The sequence below is a fragment of the Phycodurus eques genome, chromosome 5, assembly GCF_024500275.1.
Source record: "Phycodurus eques isolate BA_2022a chromosome 5, UOR_Pequ_1.1, whole genome shotgun sequence".
NCBI classification, from domain to species: domain Eukaryota; kingdom Metazoa; phylum Chordata; class Actinopteri; order Syngnathiformes; family Syngnathidae; genus Phycodurus; species Phycodurus eques.
In genome coordinates, this window is record NC_084529.1 from 1,225,667 (window position 1) to 1,252,894 (window position 27,228).

The following is a 27,228-nucleotide window of genomic DNA, read 5'->3' on the forward strand; positions in this document are numbered from 1 at the left end:
TCGGCCGGTCTCGGGATCTCGCCGGAAGAGCTCGAGGGAGTGGCTGGGGACAGGGACGTCTGGGCTTCCGCTTGCCCGTGACACGGAGACGGATGGGCGGATGGCTGGATACTGAAATCAAGGCCTCAGATGTGTCGTTTGCGGCAACCCCGGCCATTGCTCGTGCGCTTACGAGGCTAACGTTTGTCAGAATTGTGAAGAGGTGACGTCTCTCCGCCATTCATCGAATCGGTGTGCTTATGGAATTCTATCTTCTTTTTTCAAAGTTTTGCAGGTATAAGCATTCGACACTGGAATGCTAATTATTACAATTATGCATTGATCCTTTGGTGGCATTGTGGCATTGTAAGTGTCAGCTTTTGCCTGCATAATTGCGGGACCTCAGGCGGCTTAATTGTACCTAACGAGACCAGCTGGGCTATTATCCATCATCCTCCACATTTGTGTCTGCGCAGGGCTTCCGAACAACGTCGGTCACCTTTGAGTTGAGCGTCGCAACACGTGTTCATGATGAAAAAGAGCTACGCAGAATACTTTCCAATGAATTGCTTTTATGTTGTGCAAACAGTTGGAGCTTGTGGTGCATTCGACAATTTTGTGTCTATGATGTGTCCAAAAGTGTGGTCCACGCCGATACCAATAATCTGGCCTAACTTGAGCCGAGGGATCATGAACTGATTTGTTACTTTCTCAGCTCGGTTGCGAACTCGCCTGCCGGCTGTGTAATTTCCGGGTTGTGTCACTCGCTCCACGCTGACCGATGACGCGGCCGGCGTGATTTGGCCAGCCTGATTTGTTCGCTGCAAATAAATGTAATGTACGGGGGAAGTACCACACCTCTGAGCGATACATTTTCTGCAAATGAACAACATGTATCACTCCCACTGGTTCTGGCTGATTTTGTTTGATTTTTTTCCAATGAAGGACATGTGTCACGCCCACCGGTTCTGTGTGTCTGAGTCATTTGTTCTCTGCAAATGAATGACGTATCACTCAGTCAATGATCCTGCCCTGATATATATATATATATATATATATGAAGGTTCCTTGTGAAGTTCATTATGCTGTTCTCGGTCCTTGATCACACACAAACAAAAAGACTCTGCCAAGGAGAATGAGAATCTTTGCATGTGGATCAATTGCTGGGATCTTGCCTGCTACTGATGATTTAATATGGGAAAAGTGTAGATAGATCAACAGTGGCTGGGATTTCCTCCCTGTCATTGCTAAGGTAACTGCAAATCCTGGCTTCCGACAAAAAAAGGTTCAATGGAAGTTAATTGCTATTTGTAAATTTTGAAGCAACTGCAACCGACATATCTTGACGGTCTCACAGATTGAACTTTCTTTGTCGGATACATTTTCCTGCAGAATAATTGCCCGTGAGGCATAGTGACAGACAGAACAAAGGAAACGCTCTTCTATTAGATGGCAGGAAGTACATACAGTAATGATTTTTGTTTGTTGGTGTGCCGTGAGAGTTTTCAATAGTAAAATATGCGCCTTGGCTCGAGACAGGTTGGAAATCACCGCTCTAGTGTCACAGACGCAGAGGATTCGCAAACCCCCCCCCCCCCCCCCCCCCCCCCCCCACACACACACACACCGTTCCTGGTATCTCCTCCGGCATCCCCAGCGTCTCCCACGCAATTACACTCCAACAACCGGCCGCCGACTGGCCGTGTCCTCACCCGTGCTGGTGTGGAGTCACAAGAGATTGTGCGGGCAATAGGCAGCATAAATGATCGCCTTGATCCATTTATTAAATGAATCAAATATCGGTGATTCATTTAATGAACTGGTTAACAAGCGCATTCCGAGTCCTTGCTTCTTTTCCATTGTTGAAATCAAATGTTGTCGGGCATGAATTGGTCATCGGTGCTAATTGTTCTCGTAGCTCTGATGTGCACGTTTACTATAACCGTTTCCCAGCATCACCGCTAAGTGTCGTCAAAGCACCAACAGCTGCAGAAACGTGCGTACGACAGCCATGAAGTTGGCGTGAAGCCACCGCACATTTCCACGCTCATTTCACTCTCGATACATCTGAACTGTGCCGTGAAAAAGAACGCACGCCACGTTTTTGTGCGTACGCACCTTTTGTACATGAGGCCCCAGGAAGATAACCATTCTGCTCGGCTGCTTGTTGTTCCAGGCTAAGATCTCCGAGCTGTCTTAGCCGTGAATATTCTCTGCTAGTCATCTTTGGGAATGTCGTCAACCCTCTTTCAGAGCATATGCTCTATGATTTCGGATGCATCAAAATACTCCTCCAGTCTCTGCGACACTATGTAGAGACCTACTTCAGGGTCATGGCTGCGTCGTGGCTGTTGATTTTCCAAGTGACGGGAGCGGTCCGCATTATCCGGATTGCTGTTAGCAGGGAATAAATAATAATGAAAAAATAAATTAAAATCAATCCAAAACAACCCTGACAGAACATAAAGATGCATATAATTTAGAATTTCACTGAAGTGCTTTTATGGATGATTGAAAATGATATGACATCACAAGTGATGTGACGCATCCACTCTGCACATTATCGGTGCCTTCGGCAACATTAGCTGTGCCTCTCTCTCGAGCTTTGTTTCACAGGGGTGGAAAATGTCACATTTGATAAGCCTGACTGCGGTCCTGATGCGGCCATATGTCTACCAAAAGTGCCATGTTCCATAAGGGAAGAAAAAAGACTCGAGGGGAGGAGTTACAGGAACTCATCCATGAAAAAGAGCTCCATCAATCTCGGTATAAACGAGACAGAAACAAAGAAATGTTCTTGGTTCCAGCAAAGATAGCTGGGATAGGCGCCTGTACGCCCGCGCCCCTCGTCAGGATAAGTGACACGGAAAATGAATGAATACATCATGCGATTGTCCTCGTGATTAAGTGTGAAAGGATTTGTTTCGACGGAATCGAAATGACAGAAAGGTAGAGCGGAACACTGGGAAATAAAGTCCTGCCGAAACCTAGCAGCTTGGTAAGGACACCTCCTAATATTTAACAGAAAGCCCAAGATCCAAGTGACGACAGCTTGTTGACATACCAAGCAGCTGAAAACAATTGTGGGGATTGACAGGCCAACTTTGCTTGCAAACCTCCGTGTAGTCACTTGACGGTAGATTGGCCATCGAAAGAAGAGAATGTTCCGAATTGTTGCTTTAATACCATAGTTCTGTTGAGCGGAGTAAGAAATACGCTTGAAAAGTGCCCTTGCAGCCTGGTTGCTATAACTCGCTCTCTGATTGTAATGCGATTTAAACTAGTTGAGACCCAATTATTTTGCTCCCACTGCAAGATTTCACAGAGCGTACAAGCTGGATGTATTCACGCAGATGGCATATTGCCAGAATTCCACACAATTGAGAACATTCGAAAGAAAATAAATCAAACAACCAATAAATGTTATAGCTATTGTTGCAACCCTTGTCGGTGTCACAACATATCTACTCGTTTTTATAAACAGTAAATAGGTTAAGCACAATTTGTTCCACCATTTGCCCAGTTGTGGGGTCATGGCAGTGGTAACAAGAATATGATGTGGGAATACTGGCCACCTCCCCTCCAGCGGTGACACACAAGCTCTGTGGATTTAGAGACTGCCAATTAGATTTACCTTTCCTTAATGGCCCGCTGTCAACCAGCAGCCCCGAGCGTCAAGCGAGTGCTCGATGAACATCGAGCAGCCGGGGACGCGGATGAACACCACCCGCTTGCGCTTACGTATCGACCTACACCTTTAACAAGTTGCCATGTTTTAGAATTGTTGGTTTGTTGGTTGATATTCAGCGGTAGAGAACGAAGTGTCTTCCTTCTGCTGTGGCGACTGACTTGTGTTCGTTTCAAGTTCACATGTGTTGTTTTTAAGACGCCCAAGCGTTATGGAAACATACAGTTGACTGGCCATCTCTTTGTCGAAACAATAAGCAACCTTTTGATTTCTTGCCTAGCATTGTTTCTATCCCATCACTACTATTATTATTTGCAGTCAGCAAACGCAGACACTATCCATCCTTTTTCTGTCCGGCTTATCATCTTCGGGTGGTGCAGTGGTTTAGAGCGAGGTGGACTGACTACAACATGGACTGAGCGCCGGTTGTTGGGATTGACACCGTGGTCCGTCGCACTTTGACAGTACTCTTCTTCTCTGATCTTGGCCAAAGCGGAAAGCACGAACACGCTTCCACTCTTCTCTCGAGACATTTTGTTTTAACCAGATCGACGGGGTTTCGGCGTACGGGTTCTTCCCCACCAAACCTATCCAACCATGCTAGAAGAATATGAGTGACGTAGCAGATTATGAGAGATTACGATTGGCACCGGTCAATCAAGCAACCATTCACACCTACGCACAACTTTGAGGTTTTTTTCATTAACCTGAAATGCTTGTTTTGGGATCATGATAATGTGCGTGTCCTGCATTATTATACATTGCCTTCGCGTTATGTCAATGGATGTGCAAAGCTGCCTGTTAGTCAGGTACAGTTTTGTTGTTGTTATCACAAAGGGGCCTTCAGACCCGGGAAATATTGCCTAACCCAACCCCTGATTAACTAGCGCATCCCTAATACTAATACAGTATTTCCTTTTCTAACATAGGCCTACTTTATACTGTCCTTGTTTTTTTTTTTTTTTTTTTTTTTTAGACCATTAACAGTTACGGTGGTTGAAAGTTAGTTTGCCCTTGAGAGAAAATCCTTAACTGTCAAAATATGGATACGCTCTGTTTTATTGTCGAAAGTGTTCTCCTCAAATTGCAGGGAATCACTAATCTTGGTCTTTTACATTTTGTCAACTCTCTGTCACTCCTTGTGTATTGTTGCGTGTGCGCAAAGGGGTTTTAGGTGATTATCATCGGCGGCTAAAAGGTTTAGTCATCAAATCTGAATGACAGATGCTGCAGAGGGAAAGGAATACAAAATAAAGATGTCATGATTAAAATCGCTTATTGGTGCGGGTAAAAGTAAATTGCATTCAAATTGCAAAAAGCAGAGATTTCAGTCTGCCATAACCTGGATCGATGATTCTGCCGAATGTATCATGCACGTAGAGCTTTGTGACGCAGCCACATCAGATGAGACGTAGCGCTTCCGTTTGCCGTCATTCGACCCCCCACACAAGACCTCCTCTCGTGAGTAATGACTGCAGCTGTGTCGATGCGGCTGCTTCGCTGTGTGTCTTATTTGGATGGCTTTCTACAGTCAGTGGAAACGTGTGTCTCTGATTATGGCGTACAAATAGGCCATTACCCATGCGTTAGGGAGAGAGGGGCTTAATGGACAACAGAGAATGCAGGGGCAGGGCGCCTCGTAAACAGCGCCCTGTCCTCCGGTCTTATCAATAACACCGTCCGTGCCATCTGGAAGATTGGCCACTTCATTCACAAAAACCAATACCGCGGTGGAATAAGGTGGGCCACGTTGCGTGCTCATGCTACGTGTCGAATCACCAGAAACAGACAAGGGCTATCAGCCCGTCTTTTTTTCCCTTTTCTCTTCTGACGATGCTTGCGCAACAAGCTTCGTCACAACAACTTGTACTTGAACTCTGGGCGCAGACAATTTTATCCCAGACCGTGACTGACATCAGGTCACAAAAGTGGTAAAAAAAAGCAAGTGTTCAAATCATTACAATACAAAGGGGAAAGGATCATGCATTACAATATTTATTGTGTCTTAAAAAGATGAGCGAGACACCTGTCAAAAATCGGGGGGGGGGGGGAAAGCAGATTGATGTCGACAGATTGATTACATCGACCAAAGCTTTCATATTACGCACGGATGGGCGTTCAATAAAATGGCCACAAATGAAGTGGGAGAGCTAACGATGAATAACAATACGTGTCTAGCAGATGAGAGATCAACAAGACAACATCCCAAAAGCAATGGAAATTGCAGTCTTGAAATGGAAAATAACAAACATTGTTTGCATATAAATGCTACATTGGTCACGCTACGGATACGGTACACAACGTAATTTTACCTTTCTCCAGCCCTGCACAGAATAAGCAAGTGCAGAAAATGGATCAATGGATGACGGCTCAATGGAAGCCTCATCGGTCAAGTGGTCAAGTGTCTCTGCCGTCAACCCGTCTGACTGAATGTATGGACCTGTGACCAGATCTTGTCTTGGACAGCAAATGTTTACACAGCTAAAGTGAGTGCATTCACGTAACCCCCGCAAATGGAAATGCACCATCATATTTTGCACCTCAACAGCCTGGGCCCATTCAGGGAGGGGGCATGGTGCAAAATAACAAGAGGGTTGTTATCTGGGCGTGGAAATGAAAGACCCACCGGCAATAAAGTATGGCTTTGTGCAAGAGCTGCAGGTGTTACTATTGTTTTAGTGAATAACATGGTGCCTTCAATGTCAGGTTAGAAGGTTTTAGTTGCGTTGGTATGGTAAAAGGTGGACTCATAAGCAGGAGACGCAAGTCAGCGGAGCAGGCGTTTTCTCGCAAAAAGCATTTGCTTTCAAAAACAAAAAGGCAAACAAGGCATGTGGAAAAATCTAAGTATAACAAAGTCCAGAAAAGCAAGATTCAAAGTAAAAAGAAAAAGAAAATCACACACCAGGAATAGACTCAGCATGTCAGAAAACATAACATGATGGGGGGAAGGAAACGTGATGTGTGACGGCAATGCACTGACACACACTGAAAGAAAACAGGGAACTAAGTTAAAAAAAATAATCATAATTGACGAGACAACGAGGCACACATGGACAAGAAACGAGTAGCTGGAGGGAGCTGATTGGTAGAGAGGGCTGACGAGAACAGGCGAAGACGAAAACCTGACGAGTAGACGTGAACAAGGGACACGCAAAAAAACATGACATAACATGAAGCTAAACGAAAACAAATCGAAACAAAGTCAACAAAAACGCAGATCGAGACATTCCGCCATGGCTTAGCCTCAAAAGAGTTTCACGAGATACTCTTAAGAAGTCTTTTACTGTACGTCTATAAAGTCATCCATCCACACCGCAATACGTTACGAGCATGTCCGCATGCTGTACTCCGTTCTACCATTAAAGAAAGGAAACATTCACAATGGAATTGACACTGACATACAGCAGGTAATGACAAAGATTTTATGAAAATAGGGCAGTCCTTTTGTGTGGTCTCATACTATTATTATTATTATTATTATTATTATAAAAACTGGCCTGGACAAAATATATATATTTATATATCTCTCTATATATATATCAATGTGCATTGCAAATATTTGTGTGCAAACTACTGGACTTGTCTCCGGTTTGGAAGGTGCCGTGTCCAAACTATGTTCCTGCGCCGATTGCAGATGTTCAAAGGGTTCTTCGGAACAGGCCAACATTTTGTTCCTTGGGTTTTTTTGGGTGGTTTTTTTTCTAGATGTTTTTGGAGACATGGCCTGCAGCTGAGATTGAGCTTTCTGACACTAGGGGGTACATTTTGCTCCAGAATGCCTAAATCGACTTGATATTTCGATGTACCCTGCATTCAAGACCCCGAGTGTCGGATGCAGCAAGCAGCTCCAAATCATAGCCAAGCTTCCTCCACATTTCACAAAAGCTACGATGTTCTTTTCTTTGAATCTTTCACTTTTACGTCTGTAAATAAAGGGCTAATGTGACTTTTTCTTTCTTGAACCAAAGTGTACCAACATGTGTCCATGTGTGAACATTTAGACCAATTCCATATATAAACGCACCACTATGATCTGCAGTTTTCCAAAATTAGCAATTAGTCTAACATTTGTCTACATCCGTGGCTCGATCCAAATTGCTACAATCACATTTGATTTCTTCTCCGAGTACAGATCTGTTCTGGTAAATGTCACACTGTGACAGGCACAAAGCCTGGTCACCACAATCATACCCTGAGGGACCCCAGTACTGTCACTTCCTCTCAAGTGTGCGCACGTTGCAGCAGTTGATAGCAAACAGAAAGAGGTCCTGATTTTAGTGACATTATGCCTTTTACGGAATATGCTATTTCTGTAAAGAACACATTTTCTAGACAAACCCCCCCCCCCCCCCCAAAAAATAATAATACAGATGTGTGTTCGCAACGTTTCACATTTGAATTATTATGAGGTCTATTGTACAATTAAATAGAAAAAAAAAATGAAACTGAGTTAAAATGTTACCAAAACAGGTTTCGAAAAAAAAGAAGCTTTAAATTCATTGCTTGATTGATTTTAGTTTGTTTGCGGTCGGCTATACTTAGTGAGGCCTGGAAACGGGTCTGTGACAGCAAGTTCACATTAGCATCGCATAGCATGAGGAAGATTCCTTTTAACTTCCTTGACTCGAAAGAAAAATAATAGATCGAAATAGCTTCAAATGCAGAGTGGATTAGATTCAAACGAAACGTTCATTACTAAATGACGTCATTATCATGTGGATTCTCCTTGAAATGCAATGCGATCATTGAGTGAATAGCTAAATCATCATCATCATCATCATCTTTACCATCATGGGGGGGGGGGGGGGAATCCATATTTACATGTTTATTGATAGATGAGAAAACAAAGCAAAAAAAAAAAACTACACCAATTTTCTCATCAAAGTTAATAACCACGCATGAATAATCAAAACAATGCAACCATCCATCCATTTCCTTCCGCTTGTCCGGGGTCACAAAGTCATATTAATATGACTCGGTAGAGGGCAGTAGTACGTCGCTGAAATATCAGTTCAGTCACACCAAAGAAGAAAAATCGAAGACGCGTGAGGGCTGCGACTCGCTCGCCAAACGTTACAGGTAAAAACAAAACAACAACACAAATCAAATCCAATCCTTTAATCGGTGCTAAGTAAGCTATCGCACTCTTGAAAAGATTTCAAGTTACTTTGCCTCCACTTTTAGCAACTGCAGAGGGAGCGCTAGCACGATAGCCAACAAGTAACGAGCTTCTCAACGCTGCTCGCAAAGAGCTAACAGCTGTATTTTGATCGGGCAGTTTTTTCTTCTTCTACCTTGTTCACACAATGCAAGCGTGACGTAGTCATAAAGTCAATATTTTACTGTTACTGACCCTACCCGACGTTTATGAATGTTACAGAATTATGAATTCCCCCCACCCCCTCCTACTCTGTCAGCGTTAATCGGGCACAGCACGTTACCTCGGACTTTGTTGTTCGTCAGCTAGCACTTGAATTGCTGTCAAACGTGTCAAACGTTCGAAATGGTGTAGTTTGTGTTGTTTTGTTGCTACTGCGTGACTGTCACTTTCACTCGCGAGTTAGACGCTAACTTGTTCGTCGTCGGCAAGCTGGGCTGCCAGCAGCGTGTCGGCGCGTCATCGGCCTGCGCTTGTTTGCCACTCACTGCCCGTCACACCTGTTTGCTCAAGCGTGGCCCGCTTTGTCATAACGTACTTTTTTCTTTGTGGCACATGTCGGACCTCATGAGTCAGCGACCGGCGAGCTTGGGCGTGCGAATGTTTGTGAAAGTCCGACATCGATAAATGATATTCTTGAGTGATTTGGTGAGGGAAGTTCAACTCTTTCACTTTAGCTACTCGTGTTCGATTGACCTTTTTGTAATCACAGGAAGGAGCAGCAACTCTAATGGATGTCACTAAAGGTGAATATAACTTCTTAAACTAATCGGTATTGTACACCCTCGTTGTCTTAATACACAATTATTGTTCCAAAAACATTTGACCTCGTGGATCGCATGCATCTACAGTACATCATATTCAGCCACAATTCCAATGAAGTTGGGGCGTTGTGTTAAACATAAATAAAAACAGAATACAATGATTTGCAAATCATGTTCAACCTATATTCAAAGACAAGATATTTAATGTTCAAACTGGTCAACTTGATTAGCAAATAATCATTAATTTAGGATTTTATGGCTGCAACACGTTCCCAAAAAGGTGGCACAAAAGACTGAGAAAGTTGAAGAATGCTCATCAAACACGTGTTTGGAACATCGCACAGGTGAACAGGCTCATTGGGAACAGGTGGGTGCCACGATTGGGTAGAAAAGGAGCTTCCCTGAATTGCTCAGTCATTCACAAGCAAAGATGGGGTGAGGTTCACCTCTTTGTGAACAAGTACGTGAGGAAAATAGTCCAACAGTTTAAGGACAATGTTCCTCAACGTACAAATGCAAGGAATTTAGGGATTTCATCATCTACGGTCCATACTATCTTCAAAAGGTTCAGAGAATCTGGAGAAAGCACTGCATGTAAGCGGCAAGGGCGAAAACCGACATTGAATGCCCGTGACCTTCGATCCCTCGGGCGGTACTGCGTCAAAAAGCGACATCGATGTGTAAAGGATATCACCGCATGGGCTCAGGAACACTTCAGAAAACCAATGTCAGTAAATAGAGTTCGGCGCTACATCCGTAAGGGCAACTTGAAACTCTACTATGCAAAGCAAAAGCCATTTATCAACAACACCCAGAAACGCCGCCGGCTTCTCTGGGCCCGAGCTCATCGAAGATAGACCGATGCCAAGTGGAAAAGTGTTCTGTGGTCCGACCAGTCCACATTTCAAATTGTTTTTGGACATTGTGGACGTCGTGTCCTCCGGGCCAAAGAGGAAAAGAACCATCCGGACTGTTATGGATTCAAAGTTCAAAAGTCAGCATCTGTGATGGTATGGGGCTGTGTTAGTGCCAATGGCATTGGGTAACTTACACATCTGTGAAGCCACCCTTAATGCTGAAAGGTACATACAGGTTTTGGAGAAACATGCTGCCATCCAAGCAATGTCTTTTTCATGGACGTCCCTGCTTATTTCAGCAAGACAATGCCAAACCACATTTTGCACGTATTACAACAGCGTGGCTTCGTCGTAAAAGAGTGCGCGGACTAGACTGGCCCGCCTGCAGTCCAGACCGGTCTCTCATTGAAAATGTGTGGCGCGTTATGAAGCGTAAAATACGACAACGGAGACCCCGGACCGTTGACCGGCTGAAGCTGTACATCGAGCAAGAATGGGAAAGAATTCCACCTACAAAGTTTCAACAGTTAGTGTCCTCAGTTCCCAAAACCAAATTATTGAATGTTGTTAAAAGAAAAGGTGATGTAACCCAGTGGTAAACATGACCTTGTCCCAGGTTTTTTGGAACGTGTTGCAGCCATAAAATTCTAAGTTCATGATTTGCTAAAAGCAATAAAGTTGATCAGTTTGAACATTAAATCTATTGTCTTTGTAGTGTATTCAATCAAATATAGGTCCAACATGATTTGCAAATCATTGTATTCTGTTTTTATTTGTTTTTAACACAGTGTCCCAACTTCATTGGAATTGGGTTGTAAATGCATCCTCATGTACTGTGTTTATTAAGCAGCTAAAGGGGAGCCGGGATTGCAGACTCCTGCCGGGCAGATGGACAAACCTGTGAACTATCATGCGTTGGAAAGGTTGGTTCAGTTGCATTGAAGGTTACATGAAAATGCATCAATTACATAAGACTAGGGGCGAGGTCATGGGTTTGTTCCCATACCCATGCTATACTATCAGTGTGGCTCAATGTCGTAAAGTAGTTTGACTGTACTCCAAAAGCAACACTGCATGTGCTGTTAGTCACTGGAAATGTTTTGGTGTTGTTGACTATGTATATTGAGCGTATTGTTTGTTTTGAAGATTGAAGGATGACAAATTCACATCAGTGCCTCCTCAAAACTCGTTTGCTATGCCGTCTGCCATATAGTATGCTTCCCAAAGCGGTGAAGAGGCGAGTGCATGCCTTGAAAAGGCTTCAGGTGCAGTCTGCCCACATTGAAGCCAAATTTTACGAGGAGGTCCATGAACTGGAGAGGAAGTATGCTGACATCTATCGACCATTATATGACAAGGTACCTGTGATGGCACACCTATTTGTAATTTATTTATTTTATTTTTTTGCGCTCCCGACTGACCCAGTGTGTGTGTGAAATTACGCAAATTGTATTTTAATCTTAAATTTGTACATCATGTAGAGCGGTGTAAATAAGTTTTGCTTCGTGAAGAATTATTGTTTTCTTATTGTACTCTTCAGAGTCTTCCAGATTGCTTAATTTATGTTCAAATAAAAACCTCTGCGGGGGATTTCCCCCCCAGACCCTTCGACTTTTTATTTATGTATTTATTTAATTTTTGGTCACCTTTTCATTACTTTGGTTTCTGCATGTCTGAGTCAATAATGGTCATTGTCGTGTGTGTTGTCTTTCACAGCGAAGAGATTTTATCACGGGTACAGTGGAACCCACAGATGCTGAATGTGAGTGGAGCAGTGACAAAGATGAGGACGAGGAGCTAACTGTAAGTAGCGCTTTCTTTCTGTCAGTATAACTCTTGCTCCTGCTAGTATAACTCTTACTACTACTAAAGGAGACACTATCCATTTTTCACCAAGTTTCCAGGTGTTTTACTAAATTAAGATCTCTGACACACTTCAGTCAAAATGTGAGGAAAACAAATGCTAGCATCTAGTGCATGTTTGGGATGGGCAAGCGCTGTTGATTTAGTTCGAACTTGTGTTCTGAAGAACGTCTGCTATAAGTACCGGTATGCCGATCCGATTTTCCGCTCCAGCACTTCTATATAGCAGAGCCCATGTGATCACAACAGGTTGCTAAGGTGCTAGCATAGTAGCAAGCAGAAAGAGTAAAGGTCGCCTCCTTAGTGGTTTCTTGACACTCTAGTTGAAGTTAACTGTAAAACTAAAAATCATTTCACCTATTGAATGTTCAAATACATTACAGACCTCGTTTCTTCGTTTTTGTCCACAAAAATCACTAGTTCGACGCTAACACACAATGAATGAAAAACACTATTGACGAGCTAATGAAATTTAGCATCAAACGAGTTGTTATAACATTCGATCGTGACTTTGTTACTGCAAGTGTGCACAGGCAATGTAATTTCTCGTGTATAATGCACAGTGATTTCCCCCAAAATCTTCAAGTCAATGGTGTGTATTAAACATGGGCATAGTAAAAGTTAAATTCCTTTAAAGTGAAATGTGGTATATGAGATGTTTTGCGACAATGCGTCAATTAGTTTTAAATCTTGTGATTTATCAATTTACATATTTAGGTTCACATTTCAAATGTTATAAATCATCTAGTCCTATATTGTAAGTATTGAGGCCATGATGCACTCTTGTTTAGTTTCGACACTGTAGTATTGCGGAGGTATTTTCCACCTCCCACGTGACCATTGGCACGACAGCCGACTTGCACAACGTATTGAAAGCTAGAGAGGCCATCTGCCCATAACATGCATATGCTGAATTAACATTTAAAATATTACATCTATTCATGGTGTTATGGCACTAACCGACATTAAAAAAAAAAAGCATTTTAACAACTATACAACGGCGCTAGGCATCCTGGGTAATCTTCTGATAGCGAGCTACTAGTGTTTTTTTTTATGTCATTGTTGTCGTTATCATGGCGGCTTGCTGTCAGAGGATGTCCCAGCATGCCTAGCCCCCTTGTGTCGTTAAAATGCTGTTTCAAGTCAGTTAGTCCCCTTATCCCATAAATAGTAATAATGTGAATGTTAATCGATCTTGTGTGTTGTTCCCCCTCTGCAGCGTTATTTGTTTCCTATTTTTTTAATCTTGCACCAGGAGTGAACGTGTTATCTGGGCACGTGGCCAGCTGATGTCCCAATAGTTAAGTGGGAGGTGGCAAATACCTCTGCTAAGCCGCATATATATATATATATATATATATATATATATATATATATACACACACACACACACACACACACACACACACACCTTAGTATTAATGATAGTGATCCAACTTGATGAGAGAAAAAAATTAGGAGGGCATCAGCACGAACATTTATTGGATATAAATGTATCAATGGATAAAAGTCATGGATGGACATTATACATAGGAAGGAGGGTTTTCCCTATTTTCGGAGTAAAATTACTCGAGCATATTATACATGAGAAATTACAGTACTTAAGTCAGGGATTTTAGTAATTGTGAAAAATTCATATGGCTGTATGCAGGGTAACAGTCTCTTGGTTCTTTATTAAAGTTAAGTAAAATAAAAAGTCCTTGAAATATAGCCTCTCTATTATACAGCAGGGTCACCAACCTTTTTCAAACTGAGAGCTACTTCTTTGGTACTGAGTAATGCAAGGTTTGACACAGATTTCTGAAATAAATTTGCTCAGATTTTTGACTTAATATTTCTGTCCTCTTGCTACAGGAGCAGGTAAAGAAAAAATTAGCTCTCGAGCCTGCCAAGAAGGAAGATGCTGCACCAGTGGAAGACCCAAAAGGCATCCCGGACTTCTGGCTCACCATATTCAGGAACGCAGACATGCTCACTGACATGATACAAGTATATTTAACTATTTACTTAGCTGCCAGAATCCTCGCACCACATTTTTTAACTTTTGTCTGAACTGTTTGTTTTCTGCTAGGAACACGACGAGCCCATCCTCAAGCACCTGAAAGATATTCAAGTCAAGTTTTCTGAGCCAGGACAGCCCATGGTCAGTATTGATGTGTTCAGTGAAAACACAGCTTTTAAATGTTCTAGCAAATGTTCTAATTTTCTTTTGGTCTTTCAGAGTTTTACACTAGAGTTCCACTTTGAGCCCAACAGCTACTTTGCCAATGCAGTCCTCACTAAAGTCTACAAAATGAAGTGTGAGCCTGATGCTTCAGAGCCTTTCTCATTCGAGGGCCCAGAGATCATCGACTGTGGCGGGTGAGACTTGAGTGCGCTTGGGAGGCTCCTTACATTGTCCTTTGGGCTTCAGAATTTTATTTTATTTTTTTTAAATTTTTTTTTGCCTTTCCCAGATTGACGTATGTTTATTGGGAACAGTGCCTTGGATTTTATTTTTATTTTTTCATGTCCGCCCCAGGCATCTTTGATACGTGGCTATAAATCGTATATGTAACTGATACAAGTGCAGTATGAACACACTGTTTGCACTTTTCTGGCCTATATGTCATCAAAAGGTGACAAACCTCACAGTTGTTCAACAAAACAGACACGTGACGTGACGAAAGCAACAGCGGACCAAGGAGCAGAAAACAGTCAGTGGCGAAAAGATGCTTTAAGAAAATGTTTGCTCCGGTTGTGCAAAGTCCTTGAAATTGTGGGTAGTGATGCTGGTGCTTGGGTGGGGCGGCGGTCCTCCCTAGCGTTCATGCCCTTCCAAGGTCTCGCTAGCAATACCCATGTGGGTATTGAAGTCCCTCAGCAGAACAAGGAAGTCCCCAGCAGGAGTGCTCTCCAGCAACCCTTCCAAGGACCTCCCAAGAGGGTTGGTCCTCTGAGCTGCTATTTGGTGCATTGGCAATAACAAGAGTCAGGACACGGGGCCCCCCACCCGGAATTTTTTTTTTAGAAGCTTATTAAAGGACTGTAATTTTGATCTTGTAAAAAAAAGTGGATCTTCATAGGGGTCTTTTAGTTGTGCTTTGTCTGGTCCCTCACCTAGATTCTGTTTGCCCTGGGTGACACTACCAGGGCCATAAAGCCCCCAACAGATGAACTCCTAGGATCATTGGGACACGCAAACACCCCCACCAAGATAAGGTTACGGCTCAAAGAGTGTGCATACTTGACCATTGTAAAATACACTCACGGTAGTTGACATTGTTGAATTAATGAATGTTCAACAGTCAATGAAAACTGAAATGTTACTGTATTTGAGGTATGTCTTGAATTACCCTGTAGTGGTAGTCATACAGATGTTGGCAGACAAATATACATATATATTATTTTTACATTAATGGTGCATAGAGCATATTCTACGGGCACACGAAACAATTGGAGGATGCCCTGTGGGGTACAATGTGGTAATGTGGTTGTCTACGATAACTAATAGAATGCTATGAATAAATTACCTTGTTCTTGCCGCCTGCAGCTGCGTGATAGATTGGCACAAGGGAAAGGATGTGACTGTAAAAACGATCAAGAAGAAGCAGAAGCACAAAGGTCGTGGCACTGTCCGTACAGTCACCAAACAGGTTACCAACCTGTCCTTTTTCAACTTCTTCAACCCCGTCAAAGGTGAGTGCAGAGCAGGTGCGTAGCCACATTCACCACTTGTTTCTGTATTACTTTAAGCAAAGCAATACAGTATTTATCAATTCTTAATGGACGAGTTTGGTAGCTTGAGCAAGCTGTTTGCATGCTTTGAGCAGACAAACTCTAATGGGAGGAGCTAACATTTTACATGTCCACACTTGCTCACAAGCAACTCACTGCTCAAAGTTAAACTCAACACCAGGGGTCGCCACATTTTGACCTTATTTAAAGTGGGCTGTGTCTGGGTAGATTATGAACGCTGCTATAACGCTGGACATTTGTCAACTTTGTTGTAGGTCCCAGACAAACTGGTGCAACCCCCCATTAATTCTTAATGTATTTAAGCAGCAACACAAGTCAGTGTGTGTACATTCTGTGTATAGTCAAAACATTGGGATACAGCCAAAAAATAAACTTTCCTGTAGGCCATGCCTAAATGTTATGATGAATTAATATGAAGAACAAACCTTTATTTTACGATTGAATTGTAAAAAGAAAAACCTTCATTTGCAGTAGAAATGCAGGTGTGCTGGAGCCTATCCCAGCTGACTTTGATGAGAGGCAGGGTACACCCTGAACTGGTCGCCAGCCAATTGCAGGGCACATATGAACAACCATTCACACCTATGGACAATTTAGTCTTCAACCTACCACATACCTACCACATACATACATATGTATGTATGTATGTGTATATATATGTATGTATGTATGTATGTATGTATATATATGTATGTATGTATGTATGTGTATATATATATATATGTATGTGTATATATATATATATATATATATGTATGTGTATATATATATATATGTATGTGTATATATATATATATGTATGTATATATATATATATGTGTATATATATATATATATATGTATGTATGTATGTATATATGTATGTGTATGTATATATATGTGTGTATGTATATATATATATATTTCTTCCCCCCCAAAAATGTCAAGTTAGTGGAGTGGTGTGCGTTACAGACATAGGGGAAAATGAAAAAACTTTCCCATTTTATAAATGTATGCCGCCATCTAGAGTTTATGGAAAAAGCTGTACACGTTCATTCCAATATACCGCTGCCACCTAGAGGTTATGAGAGGTGTACACTTTCATTCTAATATGACAAGGGATACGTACGTATGACTGCATAATATGTACAGTTGTGCTAATAAGTTTACATATCCTGGCAAAATTTGTAAAATGTTTTTTTGTTTGTTTGTTTTTTTAAATATGACTGAACAACAGCCATCATTAATTTCTTTCTTTGTTTTTGATGATGCTTTTCTTAACTGCTTGAGTTTAATTTGAATCCCATTAAAATAAAAATAAAAAGTTGCCTCGCCCTTCATGTTTTCTTTAAAGAATTGCACCCATCTTACAAATTCTGCCTGCGTAATCAAACATGAGCACAACTGTGTTTTCTCGATTACTAATTAAAAGTAAGGCAGTGAATTTCAAAATAAGAGCAAGTAAATTAAAGAAAGTATATGTTGAAATAAAGTGATTAACTTCAGAATAATTCTTTGGGAAAAAAAAAAATACACAAGGCAAGGAGCTATCTGCGAGTTGTTTGAAGTTACCATCTTGAAAGCAAAACTGAAATTGGGACAGTGGATTTCTGTGAGCCAATCAGAAGTTGCGCTGAAGTGCTTTATTCCTTCTGTCAGCTAATCACAAGCAGTGTTATGTGCACATCAAACGTGATCATACCTACTGCAGCGTACACTCAAGATGGTGCGCATGTTCTGATCAGAACCTTTCACACGTCATCTGGCAACTGACTAACAAAATACAGCGAAATCGGAACACTTGGCATCTCTTTTTAAAAGAGCTAGTCACTAAAGGAAAGTTGCTCATTTGGCAACACTGACTGCTTTTGTAAACTCGTGCCACTGCGTTCACAGCCATGTTTGTGGAAGTAGTGCACATGAGGAGGGATGCAATTATTATGGAAGCTGCTTGAAACAAAATTTTAAAAACTTGAAATTTGTAGTCACTTGTGCAACAGTTGGGAGTTCCACATTAGCAATTCTTCCAAAATCCATTGTGACTTCTTTGCTGTGATTTTAAAAAGATAATTCTACATATTTTATTCCTCCACAGGTTCACCAGATGATGAAATGGTGAGTTGAGATCATAATTGTCTTAGCAGTTAGATTGTCTGGCATCCATCATACTGTTAACTGTACTATATTTAACTTCTTTTTTTGTGTGTGTGCCTCGAGGACGAGGACTCTGAACTAGCTTTTGACTTTGAGATTGGTCATTTGTTCCGTGAGAGAATAATTCCCAGAGCAGTGCTGTATTTCACTGGAGAGGCAATGGAAGATGATGAGAGCGTGAGTCTAAAGATGTGATTCTTGCTGGAATTAACATGACCTGATGACTGATTTCAGTTTTTTTTATTTTTATTTTTTAATACAGTTTGATGAGGAACTAGAAGAAGGCGATGAGGTTTGTCAATTTTCTTGTTAACTCATTGGCCACATTCACTGCACAATGAAAGAGCTGTATCCATATTCAGCTTATAAAAAAAAGTTTTGACAGTTTCAGTTTAGTTGTCTAAGGCTGCCAAGATTAGTCGACTCGTCACGATTACATGGATGATCAAAATCGTCACAATTTAAGTCATTTTGCAAATGAGCTACCTTAGGCTAGCGTCACAATGTCTTGTGCTCTGGCCCCAGGAATACAGTTTAGTGGCTGGAGTCACCTATGACTAACATACAGTAACCGGTAGACTGAGGAGGAATGGGACTAGCTAAAGGAGTGAATCTGTTATGCGCCTGAGGAAGCTCGCCACGATTAGCTAGTTGCTTGGGGCTAATTAATCTTGATTTCAATATCAATCCAAAAAAAAATTGTTTCTGTAATCGCCCAGCCCTAGTTTGTATTAATTTTTGGAAAAATAATGTGATAACGATACTGAGCCCTGTTTGTCTAGATTAAAGGTCTTAAAGTTATTCAAACCTATTTTGTTGGACTTCCCTAAACCTGCAGATATCCTGGCTTGACTTCATCGTAACTTTTTGTTTTTGTTTATGTATAACAGGAGCAAGATGATGAGGGTGACGACGACGATGACGACGACGACGACGACGATGACGACGACGACTTTGACCCGAAGGTCTGTATGAATCCATACATTATATGATCACTTCTTGTTTTCTTTTGTCAGCACAAGGAGTCCTGGGTTTACAACAAAGTTCTGTGCCAAAAGCGGCGATGTAACCCGGATTTGTATTGGTCTATCACGACCCTAAGATTTCTAGATCATATTCTAAAACATCCATCCCTTTTCTACACCGCTTATCCTCACGAGGGAGCCTATCCCAGCTAACTGCAGGCAGTCAACAAACGTAAAACAGTCAGATGAAAATAGGTAAAGTACAGCTGTAACTTAGAACATAAAAGATAAAAGTATAAATGGAATCAACTTTATTCTCATGAACATATGCACACGTTTTTTTCTGAATGACTGACTGAACAAGGACCATCTTTTTGTTTTGCGTGTGCATTTCTGAAATGCTTTAGTTTACTTTGAATCCCGTTAAAAATAAAATTGTGTTTTGCCTGATCCTTCGTTTTCTTTAAAGAATTGTACACATTTTACAAATTCTACCTGGGTGGGTAACCAAATATGATAACTGCAATGTTCTCTCATTTACCAAGTAAAAATAGGGCTGCATTTTAGAATAAGAGCTAAATGAAACAAAGATCTGTTCAAATAAAGTGCTTAACTTCAGAAAAATCAAAGTTTGAGTTTCCCCTTTTCTGTGTGGGATTTTGGCACATTGAAATCTCAAACAATTTTACATATTTTAATTTAACAAATCTTAGTATTTAACTTTTAGATGTTATGTTTGTTCAAAACATTTGTTTTTCTTCATATTTGGGGTTCCACATAATGCACTTTTAATAAATTCCCACGTCAAAATGACGACAAAAATGATTTTCCGTTTCATTTTAAGCGGCATTTGTTCCAGATGTTCTCTTCCTTCATCGATTATTTTCTGGTCTTTCTCTCTCCCCTGCTACGTTTCATCGTCTGTCTGGTCTGTGCGCAGTTCGTGATTACTGCCTGAGATGTAGATTTGATTAACTGAAGGCTGGCTGAACTCGTTTGTGATTGGTCAGTACGGTTCATCTCTACCGTAAAGCCTATAAATTGTAATGCTTATCGCATAAAATGAAAGCACCCCATATGTCTTGAATCATCAACTTGCTTTTCTGGGCTATGCTGTGGGTCCGTGTGGGACTGCTTCTGGGTCCGGACTCTGGACCTCGGGAGTGAGTGACCTCTGCTAGAGCGGAAATTGACAGAACACCGGCATGTTGACAGAAACATTAGTGCAAGCATTAGCCTAAGCTAGCGAGTTAGGTTAACTGCTTGCGAGCCATATTACAAGTGCGTGGCCATTACCCCAAGTTCTCAATATTGTAGCAGTATCACTCTTTAGTGGTGTTCTACTGAGTGGAAAGTCGTGGGTGAGTGAACATCACACAGAGAGGGAATAACGATTCTAACCCACGTTAAAACATAGACCTCTGCAATTACATTCCATTAGTCCCAGAAATGAAATAACAAGATAGGTTCACTCGATATCGCTGCAAAAATAAATCATCATGCATACTTTCATCTCTTCACGTAATGTCTACTAAATAAAAACGTATGACACAGGCTGCACAGTAAATCCTGATTGTTACTTGGCTGTTTCTAATCCTGCGTTGCCTAAAGAGTGTTCCTGCCTTTCTGACTTGACTTGAAGTTTTGGACTCAAGCAAATCACTATTAGTAGGCAGTAATATTTGTTAGCAGCAGTTTCTAATGTTATAACTTATGTTGAATTTGTGAATAGAATTTCTCAATTGACAGTTTTGTGAAGAGCATTATTGCTGCAGCAGAGTTTTGGAGGTACTGTACAGGAATGTAGACATTGGGTGGACAACAGAAGTGCACGGCAATATATGTGAACAAAAACGTGGGGAAACGTACAAACTACTACATATAGCCTATTAAGACTTGGTGAGCAAGACCGAGGTCTGGAGATCTGGAGACTGGCTCGACCACTCCAGGACCTTGAAATGCTTCTTACGAAGCCACTCCTCCTTGCCCGGCGGTGCGTTTGGGATCATTGTCATGCTAAAAGACCCAGCCATGTTTGATCTTCAATGCCCTTGCTGATGAAAGGAGGTTTTCACTCAAAATCTCACGATACACGGACGGGCCCATTCATTCTTTCCTTTACACGGAGCAGTCGTCCTGGTTCCTTTTCAGAAAAACCAAGCATCCAGTCAGATTACTCTCTCGGTCAGTGTTTCCTAACCCCTTTACATTCAAAAAGTCACACACCACCAAGCAAATGACAGTGTTTATATACTAAAATTAATTGTCTCAATTATGTACTTTGTCTTAAGTCAGGGCCTATGTATTCCAATGAAGTTGGGATGTTGTTAACCATAAATAAAAACAGAATACAATGATTTGCAAATCATGTTCAACCTATATTTAATTGAATACTCTACAAAGACAAGATATTTAATGTTCAAACTGATAAACTTTATTGTTTTGAGCAAATAATCATTCACTTAGAATTTTATGGCTGCAACACGTTCCAAAAAAGCTAGGACAGGTGGCAAAAAAGACTGAGAAAGTTGAAGAATGCTCATTAAACACCTGTTCGGAACATCCCACAGGTGAACAGGCTCATTGGGAACAGGTGGGTGCCGTGATTGGGTAGAAAAGGAGCTTCCCTGAATTGCTCAGTCATTCACAAGCAATGATGGGGCGAGGTTCACCTCTTTGTGAACAAAGAGAGAAATCACTGCATGAAATCACTGCATGTCAGCGACGAGGCCGAAAACCATCATTGAATGCCCGTGGCCTTCGATCCCTCGGGCGGCACTGCATCAAAAACTGACAATGTGTGAAGGATATCACCGCATGGGCTCAGGAACACTTCAGAAAACTAACGTCAGTAAATACAGTTCGGCGCTACATCCGTAAGTGCAACTTGAAACTCTACTATGCTCTATTAAAGTTCAAAAGCCAGCATCTGTGATGGTATGCAGCTGTGTTAGTGCCAATGGCATGGGTAACTTAAACATCTGTGAAGGCACCATTAATGCCGAAAGGTACATACAGGTTTTGGAGAAACATATGCTGCCATCCAAGCAGTGTCTTTTTCATGGACGCCCGTGCTTATTTCAGCAAGACAATGCCAAACCACATTCTGCACGTGTTACAACAGCGTGGCTTCGTAGTAAAAGAGTGCGGGGACTAGACTGGCCCGCCTGCAGTCCGGACCTGTCTCCCATTGAAAATATGTGGCGCATTATGAAGGGTAAACTACAACACCGGAGACACCTGACTGTTGAACAGCTGAAGCTGTACATCAAGCACGAATGGGAAAGAATTCCACCTCCAACGCTTCAACAGTTGGTGTCCCAAATTATTGAATGTTGTTAAAAGAAAAGGTGATGTAACACAGCGGTAAACATGAGCCTGTCCCAGCTTTTTTGGAATGTGTTGTAACCATAAAATTCTAAGTTAATGATTATTTGCGAAAAACAATCAAGTTTATCAATTTGAACATTAAATATGGGTTGAACATGATTTGCAAATTGTATTCTGTTTTTATTTAACACAACATCCCAACTTCATTGGAATTGGGGTTGTACTTTTGAAACCAGTTAAGTGAAATTGGTCAATATTCTGTGTGGCACCTGATCTCTCACACAAACACACACTGGTTGGGAATCACTGCCCTAGACTTTCTGATTGTTGTTCTACGCATCCATCGTCTTACTTTCTCTTAGGCCCGCCGCACACCATGCGATGCAGCCAACCCCAATTTAGAATGGACCGTTGCAAAAAAATGACTTGATTTGATCTATGGTTGCCCTGAACGGCGTGTGTGTGTATAGGCTTTTGAGACTGCACACAGTATATTGTACCTTATCTTTTATCATACCATGGAAAGTGTGTGACAGTTCAGAAGCAGATTGTTACAGAGGACGTGGGCCAGAATAAAGAGAAGACTGGGGATACATTGAAAAGCTCATTCCCTTGAGGGTACCTGGTGCGGCACGTACATCACTTACACACATTTTGGGGACAGACGGCAAGCTTTGCTCATTTCAAAAGAACACTGTCCAACTGTGAAACATGGAGGGGCTGTTTTTGCCACATCTGGCAAAGGGTGTCTTGAGTCTGAGCAGGGTCCAATAAAATCAAGACTGCCAGGGTGTTTGTCAGCAGAATTCTGCTGCACTGTGTCGGAACGCTTGGCCTGAGTCATAGGTCATGGGTCTTGCAAGAGGATAATGACCCAAAACATCTTTTAAAAAAAAAATTACAAATTAAATAAAAACAATGGCTAAGAGTAAAAGATGGGAAAAGATCAGTCCTGATCTAAATCCTATTGAACATCTGTGGAAAGAGCTGAAACTTGGTCTTGAAAAAGCACCTGTCAAACCTGAGACAACTGGAGCAGTTTGCTCACAAAGAGTGGGCCAAAATACCCACCGGGGTGCAGTAGTCTCATTAAACGTCATACAACTCAAAAGGTTGTGCAAGAAAATAGTCAATTAAGGGTACCATCATTTCTGTTCAGGGCGGTTTCGTGAGTTTTTTTAATATGTTGAATGTTGTCCTCGTGTGTAGTGACAGCCTGCTTGATTTATGAAAGTGTCAAACGTGTGCATGACATTGTCTCTCCTCCCACCACAGGCCTAATCAGTCATGCATTTCTAGGTAAGGGAAAACTAACAATGCCCCCCCCCCCCCCCCCCCCCCCCAGCACACACACACACACACACACACACACACACACACGATGTTCTCGGTCCATTTTAAACTGCCTTTAAGATTCTATCCCTTTTCGCCCGCTTCTTTTGCTTACGTTTCTCTGTCATCAAGGGAGGTGTTTTGGTGATTCTCAACTCACATCTTGGGTGTCCCCCTCTTGGGGTTCCTACGCAATTCTGGAAAAGTATGGAATTTCATTTAATACATTTCCAGGTTGAGAAAAGTATGGGAAATGGAAACTGTTGTATGGACAAATATTGTGTACAAGACTATATTATCTATTGTAAAACAAAAAAAGAGCACACAGTATTATGCCATACTCCTCATTGGCTCAAGAGTCCATCAGTGTAGATTATTAGCTGATGTGTACCCTTCAAACGTCACAAGTAGTTCCTGTCAAAAAAATAGTGACATTGTTCCAAATGAATGGACGGCACCCTTAGCCGTTCAATTATGCAGGCAAACCTCGCAACCTGACCGTCAGATTTTCTGATAAGTAAACTTAAAAGTCCTCTGAAGATAGAAATGAGTGAAGTTAAGAGAGTACTTTATGATTCAATCATTTTCATTATTTGGTGCTTACAACACCTTTGACTGAGCTGTTGCTGAGGAATTGAGGGAAAGGTTAGGAGACAAAGCGTTGACGCTGCTTTAAATAGGAGGGTAACGGATCAAATCAATCAAGTAGGCGATTAAAACGCTTCCTGGCACAAACTGACAAATCTGTACTAAACCCTTCTGTTGTTTTGAATTAATTGGTTGTTACAGTAATTGTTTTCCTTGGCAAGTGACAGTTTAAGTGAGTTAATTGAGGTGTACAATTTTGTAAGGAATTAATGGATTTAACGGAGGCAACCGTCCTCCGCTGCGTGTCAGTTTATTGGGTGAGATAATGGCATATAAAGAATCAGAATGAATGTGTACTCAAATGCATTTGAATTGTTTCCTGAAAATTCTTCAAATTAGTGTCTGGGGAAAAGTGTGCAATTTTGAAATCCCAAATGTGTAGGAACCCTGCACTCTTTTTTTTTTGTTGGTTTTTTGTTTGTTTGTTTTTTGCTCTGTTTGCACTAAACCCCAGCAAATCAGGTTTAAGCTAGACCCATTTTCTGTCCCTTTAGCCAAACGCCTGCCCCCCCCCCACCCCCTTCTTGACAGTGTAATGTTTGTGTCACACAGAAAGTAGTACCCGCCCAGCCTGCTGAATGCAAGCAGCAGTAACCACGGTGACCAGTGGACACAGATCAGCAAGTGCTCCTCTTGCAGCCCCCATCGTCCTTCTGCCTCTCTTCTATGAACGGTCATCTGAACGCAATGGGATACAAACCAAACTTTTTGCTATGTGCATGACTCCCCCCCCCCTTTACCCACGTTGTCCTCCTATGTTTGGCCTCTTGTCACCCTCTAAACAGGGAAGTGTCCTCGCCCTTGCCATCTTTTAGTAGGATGGAGTTTAGTGGATTACTGCCAGAAATCTCAGCACGTCATAAGAAAAAAAGAACAAACTTGAGTTGTCATGAATCTGTTACTCAGGGTTTTTATTTTTTTTTTAAATTTTTTTAGGGGGGCGGTTAAATCAACGTAATTTCAGAATTTGTCTGATGAACTAAGTTGACTTTTGCCTGGGCTTTGGAGGCTTCCCCCCGTCCCCCCTTTTGTTACAATGCATAACTAATTTAGTTTTGTTTTCATACTCGTGCTTGCCGTTGAATTATTTATTGTGGTGTCTTGCAGCGGTATGCATTTCAGCAACCCACGTTGCGGAGGCTAACCTCATTAAAGAAACGACAAACTGCCATGCCCTGATTTTAAACCTCAAATCGTTGTGGGGTAGTTGATTTAAACAAGCATTTAAACGTAACGTGAGCACTTGAACGAACAACACTTCTTGACCTTCCCGTTATGTGACCGCATTTCGTTTTGTTTTTGGGTGTTTTCTGCTCCAAATTGAATGTTCTCTCTCTGACTTGTTTGCCCACTTACACATTGTAATCAACATTTAAAGTTGATCAAATATATTTTGTTATTGTATATGGGTTTGTTATTGAACATTTTGTTGAAAACATGTTGCCAATGTATTTTGTACTACCATTTAAATTGAATTTATTTGGTGTGGATTCCACCGTTGGCTGGTCATCAGAAGCAGTAAACCAATCGGCCGCTTCTCTCTCGATCGTATTGAGCCGGTCGCTTGCAGCTGAGCCGTGGTTGTCATCCTCAAATGTCTCACACGGCGTCCTGTGCTTACAAATGGCCTTAACGTAACTTGGCTTACTCTCTTCAATTTGTACAGAGTTAAGATATTCTATTAAAGTTGTGCACAGTTGAAAAGTTGTTTCTGTTCTTTTCAGTGTCCTGAGCTCACGGATTTAGCTGTAGGTCAAACTAAAGTGAACTCCGCTAGGTACTAGATGTTTTCATGTTACATTAGACTGCAGGAAACATTTTCTACTTCGGAGACTGGAGGACTAGTAGTTCACGGTACTCGCAAAAAGTTAGGGATATTTGGCTTTCGGGTGAAATTTTAGGATGAACCTAAAAGCATACAAGTGTCTTGATAAATATTTGTCGGTCCGCGTATCAAACACCGATCTGCCGTTCATCTTGTTCGAGAACAAAGTTGTGCGAAATGTACCGAAACATTGAGAGAGATCAAATTCACGTGAAGGTTATAGTGCAGTCCATCCTGAAATTTATCAAGAGAGACGGCTGCTCTTCAAATGTGAAAGGTACACTGAATAGAAGTTCATGTCAAAATCAATGTCCAGGTGATGGGAGAGAATTCTAATTATATCTAACGATAATCTAATTATTCAAATTCTAAGTAATAATGAGAGCAATAAAATCATCATTTTGATAATGTTTCATTAATATATTCCGGAAATTATGTTTTCTGTTGCATAGATTAAGAAGCACAAAAGTAATAAGAATTTCAATCCTGTCTGCAGCCAAATGCCAAAAGAAGAACCTGTCCAGAAAAGGAGGGAGGAGGAATGGCAGCAAACAGCGAAGAGCAGCAAATCCCTCAATGCGGGGCGAGAATAAAATGCCAGCGTTATTTATTACACGAGCAGAAAGAAACGGAGAGCAACAAGTGAGGGACGAGAGACGTTGGCAGTGATTTTCAGGGAAATGTACAAAATGAGCAGGAGAGGAATGTGGATTGCACCGAACCTAACGTTTACAACTATACATTGGCCTAATTGCTGTTTCGAGCATATGGGTTTGTTTGCTGATGGAGAGAGTCTTTTGTTTCATTTTTGTGTGAAGATTGGGTTGAATTGAAAGTACCATTTATTTAAATAAGGCCGATAAATGATTTATATCTTGGGCAAAAAATAAACATTTCAATGCTATATTTGAAAAGTCTTACTTCACCATGTACAGTACATCTCCT

The 27,228-nt window shown here is 41.5% G+C and overlaps 1 protein-coding gene across 3 annotated transcripts; it reads left to right on the top strand.

Moving 5' to 3' along the window:
- Positions 1–8,675: 8,675 nt before the first annotated feature.
- Positions 8,676–26,179, top strand: nap1l4a (nucleosome assembly protein 1-like 4a). Of its 3 annotated transcripts, XM_061676872.1 has the most exons (15): positions 8,676–8,749; positions 9,541–9,574; positions 11,297–11,372; positions 11,663–11,807; positions 12,166–12,252; positions 14,167–14,301; positions 14,384–14,455; positions 14,534–14,673; positions 15,845–15,990; positions 18,125–18,144; positions 18,247–18,360; positions 18,446–18,475; positions 19,074–19,148; positions 23,754–23,777; positions 25,011–26,179. In XM_061676872.1, exons 2-14 carry the CDS (start codon positions 9,559–9,561, stop codon positions 23,757–23,759), a joined length of 1,062 nt encoding a protein of 353 aa, XP_061532856.1. In that variant the 5' UTR covers positions 8,676–8,749; positions 9,541–9,558; the 3' UTR covers positions 23,760–23,777; positions 25,011–26,179. The 3 variants fall into 3 exon arrangements, with proteins under 3 accessions (XP_061532856.1, XP_061532854.1, XP_061532855.1); XM_061676870.1 differs by lacking the exon at positions 23,754–23,777 and having other exon boundaries at positions 25,011–26,178; XM_061676871.1 differs by lacking the exon at positions 23,754–23,777 and having other exon boundaries at positions 11,300–11,372; positions 25,011–26,178.
- The last annotated feature ends 1,049 nt before the right edge of the window (positions 26,180–27,228 follow it).